Genomic DNA, 15998 nt, shown 5'->3' with positions numbered 1-15998 from the left:
TGTGGCCAATTCTAGGTGCCACACTTTAGGAAGGATGTCAAGGCCTTAGCGGACGCAGAGGAGATTTACTAAAATGATACCAGGGATGAAAGATTTCCGTTACGTGGAGAGACTAGAGAAACTGGGGTTGTTCTCTTCAGAGCAGATAAGGTTAAGGGGAGATTCAATAGAGGTGTTAAAATCATGAACGGTTTTGATAGAGTAAATAAGGAGAAACTGTTCCAGTGATAGAAGGATTGTTAACCAGAGGAGACAGATTTAAGGTAATTGGCAAAATAACCAGTGGCAAGAGGAGGAAAAATAAATTATGCACGGAGTTCTGATGATCTGGAATGTACTGCCTGAAAGGTTGCTGGAAGCAAATTCAATAACAACTTTCAAAAGGGAACTGGATAAATACTTGAAGGGGAAAAATATCCAGGGCCAAGGGAAAAGAGTTGGGGAGTGGGACTAATTGGATAGCTCTTTCAAAGGGCTGGCACGGGCACGATTGGCCTCCTTCTGTGCTGTATTATTTTATGATCCAAAAAAAAAGTAACTTTTTTTTTAATGAAATTGCAACAAAAGAAAATTCTGTATTCTATACTAGTCCATCTCTTCTAGCACTGCACAAAGATTGAAAGAGTGGAGAGCAAGTAACAAATCATACACTGAAGTTAATGAATGTAAAGTCCACCTGCACAAATCAAAATTTAACAGTAAAAGACCGACACCCTGACATTTATATGAAGAGAAACAGCACAAAAGAAAAAGGGTCAAGGTAAAAATTAAATTGTTTAAAAAAAAAACTAAAGCAAATGCAAATAGTGAAGAAATCAAGCTGCAGGCACATGGCACAGATAGTCCTCTGAAAAATGTCAGTGTAGGGATGTGGAATATGACAGAGGCAAATGTCTGGTTAACAAATTATAAATATAGTGCATTACGTTATAAATGCTGGTTCGAACAAAAATAGCACTATTTTACAAAAATACATGAGCATTAAACCAGTGAACAGTTATTGAAATGGCAGCAGTTTATCAGCGATATGGCTGAATGATGTGCATAGATGTAAAGACAAACTACATTATAGCATTTGACTTATTACTTACATTTTTTATACTCTGTGCTGGTGCAATTGGGACAGACATTCGAACTTGTGGATTCAGTACAACTGTTTTAGCTGTTTAAGAGAATCAAAAAAGTGTGACAAAACAGGACATGATGGAAATATTGTAGAACTTTAGACCCCTCCCACCAAAAATAAACTATAAATTAAATCATCTATAGCTCTGAATATAATTCATGTTATAATACTGTAACTGGTAATATTCATAGTGGAAGCAAGTTTTGTAGCTTTGGAAAATATACTTTGAAAACTGCTAGAGGTTCTGGCACTCAAAGGGTTAGAAACAATTTTTTTTTTAATGTAAATTTGCTCTGCTTCATCAGCAAAAGGTTATGTACTTAGGTTTTAAATATATTTTAATTGTGGCTCAAGAGAACAAACATAATTTTGTAATATTTTTACAAATTTAAGTTTAAAAGTACAGATGGGAGGATCCATTGAGCCCTCCATGCTCCCCTTTCCATTCAAACTTATAGATCCTTCATCACAGCAGCCAACTGCCCCTGGAATGAACTCAGACCTTGCCTTCCACTTTCCTTGTCTTAGTCATGATTTAACTTCACATGTGCTCTGGAATAACCATTTAGCATCTTGCATATCTCTAAAAAAAGGTCTCCTATTATTTACCTCCTTTTCAGGGCTGAAGAGTGAGCATTTCTAGCCTTTCACATAACTCAGTCCTGAACCTGACACAAGAATCAGCCTTGTAGACCTTTGCTACAATGCTTTCCAGGGCTTGTGCTTTGATGACCAAAATGAATGCAGTACTCAAGGTGTGGCCTGACCAGAGCAGCACACGATAGCCCTGGATTTATACTCTATGTATTTGGCAATACAGCTCAGCATTCATAAATAATGTGGCAGTTTGAATAGGAAGTTGAAGGTCAGAAAATAGAGAATACTGGTTAATGGTTGTTTTTTGGACAGGAGGGATACAAACAGTGGTGTCCTCAGTGGTCAGTGTTCGGACTAATGCTTTTCTATGGACTGAGGCAATGTCGTGCAAAAATCTAAATTTGCAGATGACGTAAATAGGGAGCATGGTTAGCTGTGAAGAAGGCGGTAAGTAACTTCAGGAGGACACAGATTGGGCACATAGATTCCAAATTAAACTTAAAATTTTGAGGGCTTTTTGGGAAAAAACTATTTCTACTGGTCCAGGAGTCAGTAACCAGAGGGCATAAATTTAAGATCCTTCATGAATGAAGGGAGAGGCTAGAATTAAAAAACACAGGATTTTGCTGCAGAAAGAACGTTAAGCCTCACCGTTATTAACGTGTAAATTGGACAGCAACTTCCGTCGTCCGCACATGCACAGTTAAATGCGTAAGTCAGGTGGCTGCTGTCCGAGTTACCCTGCACCTCCAGAAGCTGTGCTATACCGTATCTTGCTGAGAGACTCGGCATGGAGATACATTCAACAGCGTGAGGTTGGGCTTCTTACGTGATACATACCCACTAAACTCGCCAGAAAAAGTTAGGGCTTGTCCATTCCAATGTAAGTAAATTTTTAACAGCATGATAAGTTTTAATTACTGTCAAACAACCTCGCTAGCACTGAAAATTAACGGCAACAAGTGTGGAGTCTCATTCCTTCATATTTTAATTATTGTTGGAGGTTTTTTTTTAATTTACAAATAATTTTTCATTCTTCTTTGTCTTTATCATTCTCTCTTAATCCTATCTTTCTTTCCCTCTCTATTTCGTTTTCAGTACCTGATTTTACATTGAATTAAATATTCTAACTGGCACTTCTTGGTTCAGACTCTGTGCTGCTCATTAACGATTCTTCAATCTAATTGGTTAAGGAGATACACAGTTGCTTGCCCTGTTCACACAAGTCCCAGATCCCTCGAATTACATAGGATATACGGCACAAACAGGCCATTTGGCCCAACCAGTCTATGCCCGGTGTTCATGCTCCACTCGAGCCTCCTCCAGTCTTTCCTCGTCTAAATCTATCAGCATAACCCTCTATTCCCATCTCCCTCAGATGTCTGTCCAGCCTCCCCTTAAATGAATCTATACCATTCGCTTCAGCCACCCCTTGTGGTAACGAGTTCCACATTCTCACCACTCTTTGGGTAAAGAAGTTTCTTCTGAATTCCCTATTGGATTTCTTAGTGACTATCTTATATCAATGGGCTCTAGTTATGCTCTTCCCCACAAGTGGAAACATTCCCTCTGTATCCACTCTATGAAAACCTTTCATAATTTTATAGACCTCTATTAGGTCACCTCTCAGCCTTCTTTTTTCAAGAGAAGAGAGATCCAGCCTGTTAATCCTTTCCTGATATGTATGCCCTCACATTTCTGGCATCATCCTTGTAAATCTTCTCTGCACCCTCTCCAGTGCCTCTATATCCTTTTTAGAATATGGTGACCAGAACTGCATGCAGTACTCCACGCAGTACCACTTAGACTGTGGTCTAACCAAGGTTCGATACAGGTTTAGCATAACTTCCCTACTTTTCAATTCTATCCCTCGAGAAATAAACCCTAGTGCTTGGTTTGCATTTTTAATGGCCTTGCTAACCTGCGGCGCAACTTTTAGTGATTTGTGTATTTGTACACCGAGATTCCTTTGTTCCTCTACCCCACCGAGACTCTCACCCTCCAAGTGATAAGTCACCTCTTTATTCTTCCTTCCAAAATGTAATACCTCACATTTGTCTGTGTTGAACTTCATTTGCCAATTATTTACCCATTCTGCAAGTTTATTAATGTCCTCCTGTCATTTGTTGCAGTCCTCCTCAGTATTGACTATCGCCCCAATTTGGTATCACCTGCAAATTTAGAAATTGTGTTTTTGATTCCAAAGTCTAAATCGTTAATGTAAATTGTGAACAGCAGTGGTCCCAGCACTGATCCTTGTGGAACACCACTACCCACCTTCTGCTACCCTTTACTCCCACTCTCTGCTATCTGTCTTGAAGCTAGCTAGCAATCCATTCTGCTACTTGTCCCAAGTCCGCATTCTCTGACCTTATTCATTAGTCTATTATGCGGTACCTTATCGAAGGCCTTTTGAAAATCTAGATAAATTACATCTACTGCATTACCCTTGTCTACTCTCTGTTACCGCTTCAAAAAATTCAATAAGGTTGGCCAAGCAAGATTTTTCCTTTTGAAATCCATGTGGACTATTTATTATTATACTTTTCGTTTCTAAATGTTCTTCTATTCTCTCCTTTAGTAGGGATTCCATTATTTTTCCTACCACCGATGTTAAGCTGACCGGTCTATAATTCCCTGGACATGTTCTATGTCCCTTCTTAAATATAGGTATTATATTAGCTATCCGCCAGTCCTCTGGTACGACACCTTTTTCTAACAAATTATTAAATATGTGTAGTAATGCCTCTGCTATCTCTTCCCTAGATTCTTTTAAAATGCGTGGATGCAATAAAATCAGAGGTTTTATCTTCTTTGAGTTTGATTAGTTTAAAATATCCCCTTTTTTTATTTTAAATGCACTTCTCATTACTCATCTCATCATCCAATGTCATGTCCACCATTTCTATCTCCCTGGTAAATACCAAAGCGAAATAATGATTTAATATTTCTGCCATCTCACCTGTGGTATTGTCCTGTCCATCCCTTAATGGCCCTAATTACAGCAAGTTCCAGTGCAATATCCCGTAGAATGTCTGTGGGCAAGTGCAAGTGTAATGAACGGGTGGCGCCGTTCGCTCGCTGCTAAGAGCAAAATCCTGCCCAATGTGTTCTTAGGGAATGGAACGCTTTACCAGAAACCGTGGTGGAAGCAGAATCCATAACTGCTTTTAAAAGGGGCATGGATAAATATTCATGAGAAAAATTTTAAAGGATATAGGGAAAGGGTAGGGAAATGGGAGTAAGTGGATAGCTCTTTCAGAGTTAGTGCAGGCACGATGGGCCAAATGGCCGCTTTCTGTGCTAACATTTTATGCTTCCAACAGCTAGAGGCAACATAGTAACCTGGAACCAGCTTGCAGCCCCGTTCAAGCATGGTAAATGCAATAAATAAGCTTGTACATTACTTCAGCTGCCTAGGCCCCAAGCTCTGGAATTCCCTCCCTAAACCTACCTCTCTCCTCCTTTAAGACGCTCCTTAAAACCTACCTCACCTGTCCCAATATCTCCTTATATGTGGCTCGGTGTCAAATTTTGTTCGATAACACTCCTGTGACGCGCCTTGGGATGTTTAATACTTTAAAAGGTGCTGTATAAATGCAAGTTGTTTTTGACTGGGTGATAAGAAGAACTCCAGTTTACTCAAATTCAAAACATCACTGTGCAAATTTGGAGAATATGCACACTTCACATCACTGCATGCATTTGTATGCACATTGGTGTGTCCTGAGGCACTCAATTGAGAGGAAATTGGAATGTTACACTCTGGAGTCAGTGCGAGACATTGTTTAATGCCCCTTGGTCATGTCATCTGCGCAATGTAACTAGACAATAATGGTGGTGTTGTACCAGTCAAAATGTTTGGGCCAGAGCTCTTTTGTTACAGCCACTGTGGAAGCACTGCAAATATCTTGATATGCATTTTCCTGCTGTAGAATTCCTATTATCCATTAGCTACGTACTAACTGATGATCAACTCTGCCAATTTCCTCCAAACTTATTTCCCATCTGCAAATTTGACTAATAACCTAAAAATGACCATTTCTTCAGTATGATCAAGGCAGGCAAAAAACAGTGGCAGCTGGTCCTTAAAATGACATCCAGCAGCTCCAACACAAAAAACAATATCATCAACAGTATAAACTATAAAACTAACACCTGGGAATAACAGACAGTTTTCTCTTCTTAAAGTTACACAAGTTATAAAACCGCCAAAGTTTCACTCTCAAAATTTGCAACATTTATCTAGTGCCTTTAATGTAGAAAAGCATCCCAGACATTGATGCAATCTGACAAAATGGACACTGAGCCAAAGGAGGAGTATTCGGAGAGGTGACCAAAAGCTTGGTCAAAGAAGTCTAAAAAGGAGGACAGTGAAGAGGTGGGGGTGTTTGGGGAGGAAAATCCAGAGCAAAGGGCCTAGATGTCTGAAGACACATCCACCAATGGTGGGGCGAAGGGAAGGAGGAAGAGATGCACAAAAGGCCAAAATCAGAGGAACAGAGTTCAGGGCAGGTGACTGCAGGGCTGGGGAAAATTAGAGGTAGGATGGGATCAGGCTATGAAGGCATTTAAACACAGATGCAAATTTTAGATTACAGGCGTTGGTGACCGGGAGCCAACGTAGGTCAGTAAGGATAGGGATGATAGGTGAGCAGGACCTGGTGTGGGATAAGATACAGACAGCAAAGTTTTGGATGAAATGAAGTCTACAGAAAGTGGAAGATGAGAGCAGTGGAGTCTGGAGATAACAAAGCATTACTTAGGGTTTCAACAGCAGATGATGTAAGGATGAAAGCAGGCAATGTTACTGAAGTGAAGTAAGCACTCTTTGTGATGGAGACTATATGGGGTCGGAAGTCCAGCTCAGGGTCAAATAGGATGCCAAGATTGTCAACAGTCTGGTGCAGCCCTAGACAATGGCCAGGGAGAGAATCGATGGTGAGGGTATGGAGTTTGTGGCAGGAGCTGAAGACGATGGCTTCAGTCTTCCCAATGTTCAACTGGAGGAAACTGCAGCTCATCCATCACTGTACATTGGATAGGTAGTCTGACCACACGGGCAGTAGAGGAATCGAGAGAGGTAGCGGAGATAGAGCTGCGTACCGTCAGAATATATTTGGAAGTGGATCCCATATCTATGGATGATGTTGCCAAGGGGAAACATGTAGATGGAGAAGAGGCAAAGAATAGTTCCTTGGAGGACTTGAGGCAACAGTGCAAAGGCAGAAAGAGAAGCCATTGCTAGAGATACTCTGCCTACAATCAAATAGGGCTTTCCCACTCAGGTGGGCAGTGGAGTAAAGGTGTTAGAGGTGGATGGTGACCGTGTCAAAAACTGCAGAAAGGACAAGGAGGGATACGGTCACAGTGAATGTAATTTGTGACTTGGATTAGGACTGTTTCAGTGCTGTGGCAGGGGCGGAAACCTGACTAAAGAGCTTCAAACAGGAAGTTGCAGGAAAGATGGGCACAGATTTGGGAGGCACCAACATATTCAAGAACTCGAGAGCAAAAGGGAGATTGGAGATGGGACGGTAGTTTGCAGGGATAGAGGGGTCAAGGATGTGACTTTTAAAGGAGGGGGGTGAAAACAGTGGTTTTGATAATGCTGAAATAAAATTTCTGGAAGAAACAACATTTTAAGCTAAAAATACTAAGCATACATGGGTCACTAAATGAGTTTACAGGAAAAATATTTACTCCTCGGCTAGAACTATTAAATAATTACTGTTCCTTGTAAACTTAACATTAACCTTTCTCTCCACACCTTATGAACTGTTTATAGTTATTGGCTGGAAAGCTTTAGTTCTTAATATTTGACACCAACCAATTCCTAGATCAGAAAAATTGACATTTCAGAAATGTTTTAATATAGATTAAACTCCATGACACAAAACAAATTCCACAAAATTTAATTTTCTTGAAGCAAACCTTGCGATAAGGGTTGTGTGTTGGTGCTGGAGTTGGAGCTGACCGTCTGAGGGGAGCCGCTGGCCGTTGTTGCAGTAACTAGGCGTACATAATGAAACTTGCTGCCTGGTACTTGAATCTGCTGAACATTAGGTGGTGTTGCCAGAGGAATGATGGTTTTGAACTGGGTGGCATTCATTGTTCCCATAGTTAGCGTCTGGACTGCTGGTTTCACTGTCTGCTCAGGAAGTCCATACATAGTGATCAATAAAAAAATATCATGGTAAACTTTATAAACTGGAATTCTCATACTCACAAAATAATTGCAGACCCCAAAAACTTTGAAAGCAGATTAGTTACCAGAGCATTTTCCAAAAAAACCTCAAATATCATATGGTTTGTGCAATTAAATAAACTTTCATTACTGGTTCAAGTTTAAAATTGGTTTTGCATTTAAAGTAGCATTTTAGTTTAATACTAGCAGATCTCCTGTGGAACTGCTCACAGTAACTCAGAAAATATGCTGTCTTTTAACAATAGGAGTGTTACCAAAAAGGTTTGGCAGAGAAAGCATTGCAGGAAATGACAGGAAGTGCACACAATATGCAAAGCTTTTAATATATAACTAGTCGATCTCCTATGGCAACGTATGTGGGGAATGGAGACCAACTGTAGTATTTAGGTGAAGCGAGGTTACAGTATGGAGGGGGGATATTTAGACAAGGGTGTGCAGGTGTAATTCAGTCCCCATTTTAAAGTAATACATTGTCATTATTTGTAGCTACTACTCAGATAAACTTGCAGCAATTTTGGAAGCAGAGAAGTTGAGATGGTTAGAACACAGGAGGCTCTCTGCAGTACAGGATGAGGAACTAGGAGACAAAAACAGAGGCTGTGCAACATTACCATTATTCCTATTATAAATATGAACAGAGAAATTTATAATGAGAATAAGTTAATACATGACAACGGTTAGTACATTTTTACAGACAGGAAGTGAGCACAGATGCAAGGTTTTCAATGCATTACAGTTTGCATGAGCAACAACCTTTGTTTACTACAATCGCCCAGAATTACAGTTAACATTTATACAATAAAATGTGTGGTATTTGGGTTTAGAAGTACAGGAAAGATCATTTGACCCATTAAGTCTGCTCTTCCCGTAAGATCACTGTTGTGGATTCTTCCAAATTTGTTTATGGAAGATTTGAAAAATTGATAGCAAGTTATGGTCAAGCCATTTATATAGCACCTTCAATGCAGTAAACATCCCAAGGTGCTTCACAAATGAGAAATTGAGAGAGTCAGGAGAGCCGACTGAAAGCATAGTTGAAAATCTCAGGTCTGAGGAGGTTTTTAAAGATGGGGTGAGTAACAGCAAGGCAGAGGGCTTTAGGAAGGGAGATCCAAGAGTAGGGCCAAGATGCCTGAAGGTTATAAACCCATTTAGAACCAATTTCCAAATTGTTGTTTACCAACAAAATAGCTTTCCTAGTTGTCCAGGCTAAAAATCAATAGAATGCTTAGCTTTAGGTTGCAGTTTAGAGATCATCCCTGGATAAAATGCTGTGCTATTTTACAAGGAAGGAAAACAGGCCGACTCAGCTAACCCACTAGAAGAACCCTCTTTACAACAGATCAGACTGTGCAATGACACAAGGTAGTGTGTGGTCAAAATCATGCCACTTTCTAAATACAATCGGTACCGAGTGTCTTTAGCATTGCTGTACAAAAGTTTTCAGGAAACATGGTGGTAGAGTTTAAGCTGTGGAATTTCTTCACAGTTTCAGTATGACCAAATAGGTGGTTTTCTGTGGGGTACATGCAAGTCTTGTTACTTGTCCTTCCTCTGTTGTACATTACTCCATCTAGAGGTCTCGCCAACAGCTGGATAACTCACCCAATAAAGCCAACGTTTGAACATGAACCCAGCTTCTCCCCAAATAGCAACTGGGCCACATATGATTAAATCACTTCTGAGCTGAGTAGAATAATCATTAAACATGTCTACTTTTGTTTCTTGATCACACCACTTCCAGTTCCATCAGTTCATTTCTTTCCCCTTCTCTGCTGGCACTTCAGTCTGCCCCCTCCTCTACTTCAGCTTCTGAAGAGATCGCAAACTCTCTGTTTGAAGAATGGACTCAGTCGAGAATATTTTTGTGAACTTTATGGGCTGAGGGTGTTTTCCCTGTGGTGGGATCGCCCTGTGCAGATGCGTGGGGGGCTGGTTTTGTTAAAACTCCAGAGAACGCATGGCAGTTGGCCGTGACAAAAGAACTGTCAGTCATCCAGAATGTATGGGTTTGCCCGACAGTCCTGGAAAAAGGAAGGGGGCCATTGAACTTGAACTTATTAGAAAGGCCACTCTAATATGCAAAGCACTTCTCACCTCCATCTCAGAAGAGAAGCAGAACAATGAACCCACTAGCCTCTGCCATCCAAAGAGGAGCCAGTTTTTCCCAACACAAAGACCAAAGATATGTCCCAGACTTAGGGCCATTAATCCAATCACAGAATACTCATGGGTCCGATAGTGACCCATCACTGATTAAGCACCGGAGTGCTTAGAAACAAAAGGATTTTAAAGATTGGCGGGAAAGACAGGGGTAGCAGAGACTCCTATAAAGATAGATTATTTTCCACCATTCTCTCTCTCTCGCCCCTGCTCCAACAAGATTGGCCTAATACCAGAGAAGCCGCCGAGCGGAGCGATCGAAACCGACCACATGTGGGGGTAAGCATAGTCTCGAGTATCCCAAGCCGGTAACCCGATATCCCAGGCGAGCTGGGTGAGCTGTAAGGGCTCTCAGAAGTGAAGTTTTTGGGCTATTCCGAGGGTGAATTACAGACCGGTAAGCCTGACATCGGTAGTAGGGAAAATGCTAGAGTCCATTATTAAGATGCAATAGCAGAGCACTTGGAAAACAGTGGCAGGATCGGACAAAGTCAACATGGATTTACAAAAGGTAAATCGTGCTTGACTAATCTACTGGAATTTTTTGAGGATGTAACTAGTAAAATAGATAAGGGAGAACCAGTGGATGGGCTTTCAGAAGGCTTTCGATAAGGTCCCACATAAGAGATTAGCGTGTAAAGTTAAGGCACATGGGATTGGGGGCAAGGTATTGACTTGGATAGAGAACTGGTTGGCAGACAGAAAGCAAAGAGTTAGAATAAACGGGTCTTTTTCCGAATGGCAGGCAGTGACTAGTGGGATACCGCAGGGATCGGTCCTTGGACCCCAGCTATTCAGAATATATATTAATGATCTAGACAAGGGAACTAGATGTAATATCTCCAAATTTGCAGATGACACAAAGCTGGGTGGGCGTGTGTGCTGTGAGGAGGATGCCGAGAAACTACAGGATGATTTGGACATGTTGGGTGATTGGGTAGAAGCATGGCAGATGCAATATAATGTGGATAAATGTGAGGTTATCCACTTTGGTGGCAAAAACAGGAAGGCAGATTATTATCTGAATGGCAATAGATTGGGTAAAGGGGAAGTGCAACGAGACCTGGGTGTCCTTGTGCACCAGTCGCTGAAGGTAAGCATGCAGGTGCAGCAGGCGGTTAAGAAGGCAAATGGTATGTTGGCCTTCGTAGCGAGAGGGTTTGAGTACAGGAACAAGGATGTCTTGTTGCAGTTGTACAGGGCCTTGGTGAGACCACACCTTGAGTATTGTGTGCAGTTTTGGTCGCCTTATCTGAGGAAGGATGTTCTTGCCATGGAAGGAGTTCAGCGAAGATTCAGCAGACTGATACCTGGGATGGCAGGAATGACGTATGAGGAGAGATTGGGACGACTGGGCTTGTACTTGCTGGAGTTTAGAAGAATGAGAGGGGATCTCATTGAAACTTATAAAATTCTGACAGGACTAGACAGACTAGATGCAGGAAGGATGTTCCCAATGGTCGGGGAGTCCAGAACCAGGGGTCACAGTCTAAGGATAAGGGGTAAGCCATTTAGGACAGAAATGAGGAGGAATTTCTTCACCCAGAGAGTGGTGAACCTGTGGAATTCTCTACCACAGAAGGCAGTAGAGGCCAATTCATTAAATATATTCAAGAAGGAGTTGGATATATTTCTTACGGCTAAAGGGATCAAGGGGTATGGGGAGAAAGCAGGGACCGGGTACTGAATTTGGATGATCAGCCATGATCGCATTGAATGGCGGAGCAGGCTCGAGGGGCCGAATGGCCTACTCCTGCTCCTATCTTCTATGTTTCTATGTGGGAGCTTTGTTTGGTTCAGCCAGGCGAAGGGGTTTATGCGACTGGGTAATTCGTTGGTAGGGGTGGAATTAGAGTCCACCATAGCAACAAGGGAATTACTGCTTGTTATAGTCCCCAGTTTTGTACTGTATGTATGTTGTTTGTAACCTGGATTTTATTCTCCACAGAGACAGTGATTTTGTTTAGTATCACACAGAATCACAGAAACCCCACAGTGCAGATAGAGGCCATTTCGGCCCATCGAGCCTGCACCAACACATATCCCACCCGATCCCCGTAAACCCCTACACCAACACATATCCCACCCTATCCCCGTAACCCCACGTATTTAATCCCCCTAACACTAAGGGTCAATTTATCATAGCCAATCAACCTAACCCGCACATCTTTGGACTGTGGGAGGAAACCGGAGCACCCGGAGGGAACCCACGCAAACACGGGGAGAATGTGCAAACTCCACACAGAGAGTCACCCGAGGCCGGATTTGAACCCGGGTCCCTGGCGCTGTGAGGCAACAGTGCTAACCACTATGCCACCGTGCTGCCCCTAAAGTAGTGCATGTTTTAGCCAGTGTGTGTTAGACCAAATAAATACAAGTTTGATTTTTCACTGAAGCATTCCTGTCCGTGACTTATTTCATTTAAACTCTGAATAATAATTCCCAGGTATAGAACTTTCTTAAGGCGGGGGCGATTCGAACCGTCTGTCTAGCAATTGGGCTAGGATCAAAAACCGCTTACACTTCTTTCTCTCTCTCCCTGCTGCTTCACTTTGCACTTTTTCTTTTTTTTAAAAACTTTTCTACAACCATGGACAGGTCGTGACACCAGCATCAGAGCTCAGGCAAGTAACTGAATTAGAAGGAACAGTATTGGGATTCAGGAGAGTTAGAGGCAGCTGCATCAGTGGCCATTGCACCAAGGATTTGGTGGGAAAGGATTCCAGAGGAAGTTTAAATGGTGAGGGAGTCTGGCAGTCTCCAGCTGTTGGCTTTCCATAATCTGTTGAGAGGTTGTAGTACTGTCATCCTTGACACAGCAACCCCGTGTGGGCTCTCTTTATAAATATTTTTTTTAAGTTGTTTTGCATGCTTTTAAATAGGTGGACGAGCCCAACAGCAAGCCTCCCTCCCTCTTATGGTGAGATTAAGTGCTATGAAAAGCACTCATTTCTGAAAAACCTGCTGGTGGAAAAGCTAATCTACTGTTAGGAAATTAAACAGATAGCATTCACTTTCACTTCCAACAATGGTGCTCTTCCCCCTCCAGTCAGGACCTGTAATATTGTGGATTGGTAAGGAAGATTCCATTGGAAGGGAGGAGAGCAGTGTTGCTGGAAATGAAAAGTAAATGTAAATGTAACCCTGCAGCACTCCCACTGGCAGTGGGTTCTTTGGTGCAATTTTTTCCCCTCCCTAACATATTAACAGCAGCTCCTTGTCCCATTTGAATTTGTTAAACAAACTTAGCCCATGACTGAATACTTCCAACATAGCCACTGAGTACAACTTCAACACAGCTAGTCATCTTAGAAAGATTTAAATGACTTAATTTTTCTGCAACAGTTAATTTTTAATTTGAACAGAAATAAGCATGCTAGATGTGGCTGCCTTAACCCTCTTTTAGAGCATTGAAGTATTGCCGTTTTCTAATATTTCAAATGTGGAAGTCCCATTGGCAACTAGAAACAGTAATTGAAAACCAACTGTGGTTTCTTGCTCACTAGGAATTCAATTTAGTACACCAAAATCAATTTAATTTGGCTGGCTTACAGCCAAAAACACTTTCAATTAATTTTGTCTGTGCTAGATTTGAATCCAGAGCTGAACTAGTTTACTAATCCACTGTGCCTTCAAGTTCACCTCTTTTCTCCTTTAGACTGCATTCGTCACTGTTCTTGTTCAAGAATGCAGGTACTCAACCAGCTCCAAGACGTCTACAAGTGCTGCTCCATAAGCAGTCAATAGGTGGTGTACAAAAGTGCCATGATCAACAAACCAGACTTTCCTCTCCACTTCCCTTATACATCTTGTGCCCACTTGTACCTCTCAATCAGAATAGGGTATTGGGAAACTTGCTGTACGAGTAAAAGTTGTGCACAAACACACAATAGGGAACTCTGTCACAGCATGATAGCATGAGCATGTAGCCCAATGCACCATTATTGAAATGACTAGAAATAATGGAAAGAACTGTAGAAGTGTTTAATTAGAAATAAAGTACATCTCCTTGAGTGGAACAAACTAATCTCAACCCTTTAGCCTGGTTCAATTTGAAAATATCTTTTGCACCATAAGCAAAATGCAGCCAAAAAGTATAATTACCTACTTAATGAATAATCCAGTGATTTCAATGGTTTAAAGATCATTAATTAGACCTATGGATTAAAATGAAAAACTATTGCAGCTAAGACTGCACCCATCAATACTATAATGCAGTTTTACAATTCCATAATTTGGCTTAGGCCTGAAAAAGCTTTACCTGCAGCGTGGCATGACTTGAGGCAGATTTGGCTGGAGATGTTGGTGTTGTCTGCTGCATTGTGAGAACCTGCTGCCCCAAAGCCATGGTGAGTGGAACAGTCAGTGACTTCTGAGGCGAGTTTGGTGCCCGTGAGGCCACTGACACGACTGTCAAATGCTAAATGTTTAGGCGACAGAAAAAAAATATCAAATTTCATTTTTATTCTTGTCTATAGATGAAAGAGTAACCCAACAAATTTAGAGACCCAATACATTTTCACCAAATCCTTTATTAATAGAACTGTGCGTATTGGTATGTCTTCCTTCCACTAGCAAATCAGAAAGATAGCATAAACATTTAGTTTTGTGATTCAAAATCAATTATTTCCCCCAAAATAGTTAATACTGATTAACATTTTCTGTTTGTCACCATACAAAATGATCCTATTACCATTTCAATTCCATACTGCAGGTCACTTGCAGCAGGACTGCTTTGGAAAGGCATTAGAGGGGGGCAGAAGAAAAGCATGGAATGGGAACAGCCTATTCCCTCCAACGGATCAGAAGACATGCAAAGAAAGACAGGCTAGACTCTCTCAGAAACAGCCAGAAAGTTGGATTATACATAAACGGTGCAAAAACCCGGGTTAATTCTGACAAAGAACACCTGGAAGGTGAATGACTGCAAACTGTGCGTTCTTTCACATACTTAGGCAGTGTGGTGCAGGACGATGGAGACTGCATGTCAGATGTCAAAGCTTGCATTGGAAAAGCTAGTGGAACTTTTCAAACACTTCACTCAATCTGAAAGTCAAATGCGATTGGAGAGAAAACGAAGTTGAGAATTTTTAAGAGCAATGTGCTGGTTATGCTCCTATATGGATCAAAAACCTGGAAGTCTAACAAAGCCATCTCAACAGCTTCCACTGTAGATGTCTGTAATGGCTCTTCAACATCAGATGGTTTAACAAAGTGACAAATGAAAGCGTACTTCAAAGAGCACAGGCGCCACCACTGATTAGAACAATCCAGGAGAGAAGATGGATCTATAATGCTCACATTCTGAGAATGCCTGACACAAGAATCCCTTAGCAATCATGGAATTGGAAACCACAAGAGAAGAGTGAGAGGTCGAACAAGAGTAACTCTATGCAACACAGTAACGGATACAGCTGTAGTGCACTTGCAACTACAGGAGCTGAAAACAAAATCCCAAGACAGAATTGGATGGTGCCAATTGGTTTCTGCCTAATGTGCCTCAATGGCACAGGAAGAATGATGATGAATACTTAATAAGCCACATCTATATGCAACCCTTTTGTGAAAGGATGAAGTACTACAAAGTTGTCAGGGGAAATACAGCTGTATTTATGTAGAACAATGCAAAATTGTGGGATTACTGAAATCTCCTAACTTAATCATCGTTAAAGGTGGAAAAAGAAAAATGTTAAAATCTGAAGCACCCTCAGGCTTTATAAATAAATCCAGGCCCCAGGGTAAAGGGAGAACTCTCCAGCTCCTTGTGTCATTCAGTCCTTTGTGTTCTTCCACTTCTATTCTCAATTTGGATGGATGAGTGTGAAAATAATTGTGCAAATCAGGTTTCCTGGGAGATTCTATAACATGCCATTATTCTGCAAAGTCCCATCACTCAAGGGCTAC

General features: G+C 41.4%; 1 protein-coding gene across 3 annotated transcripts in view; it reads right to left on the bottom strand.

Moving 5' to 3' along the window:
* Positions 1 to 15998, bottom strand: part of lin54 (lin-54 DREAM MuvB core complex component) — an 82219-nt gene that overhangs the window by 51326 nt on the left and 14895 nt on the right. For 2 of the 3 annotated variants that reach the window (XR_015073252.1, XM_085964805.1), the window contains exons 5-7: positions 14356 to 14514; positions 7658 to 7874; positions 1092 to 1162 (exon numbers count right to left, since the gene is read on the bottom strand). Coding sequence is in view for 2 of the 3 variants with exons in the window: in XM_085964805.1 (XP_085820931.1) it covers positions 1092 to 1162; positions 7658 to 7874; positions 14356 to 14514 (447 nt within the window). In the remaining variant the exon portion in view is untranslated. The remainder of the gene's footprint in view (positions 1 to 1091; positions 1163 to 7657; positions 7875 to 14355; positions 14515 to 15998) is intronic. The other variant, XM_085964818.1, reaches the window with a different exon arrangement.

Source organism: Somniosus microcephalus, chromosome 2, assembly GCF_052327205.1.
Source record: "Somniosus microcephalus isolate GS21.2 chromosome 2, FLI_Smic_1.0, whole genome shotgun sequence".
NCBI lineage: Eukaryota > Metazoa > Chordata > Chondrichthyes > Squaliformes > Somniosidae > Somniosus > Somniosus microcephalus.
The sequence above is the reverse complement of the archived record's forward strand: the minus strand, read 5'-3'. Positions and strand labels throughout refer to the sequence as shown.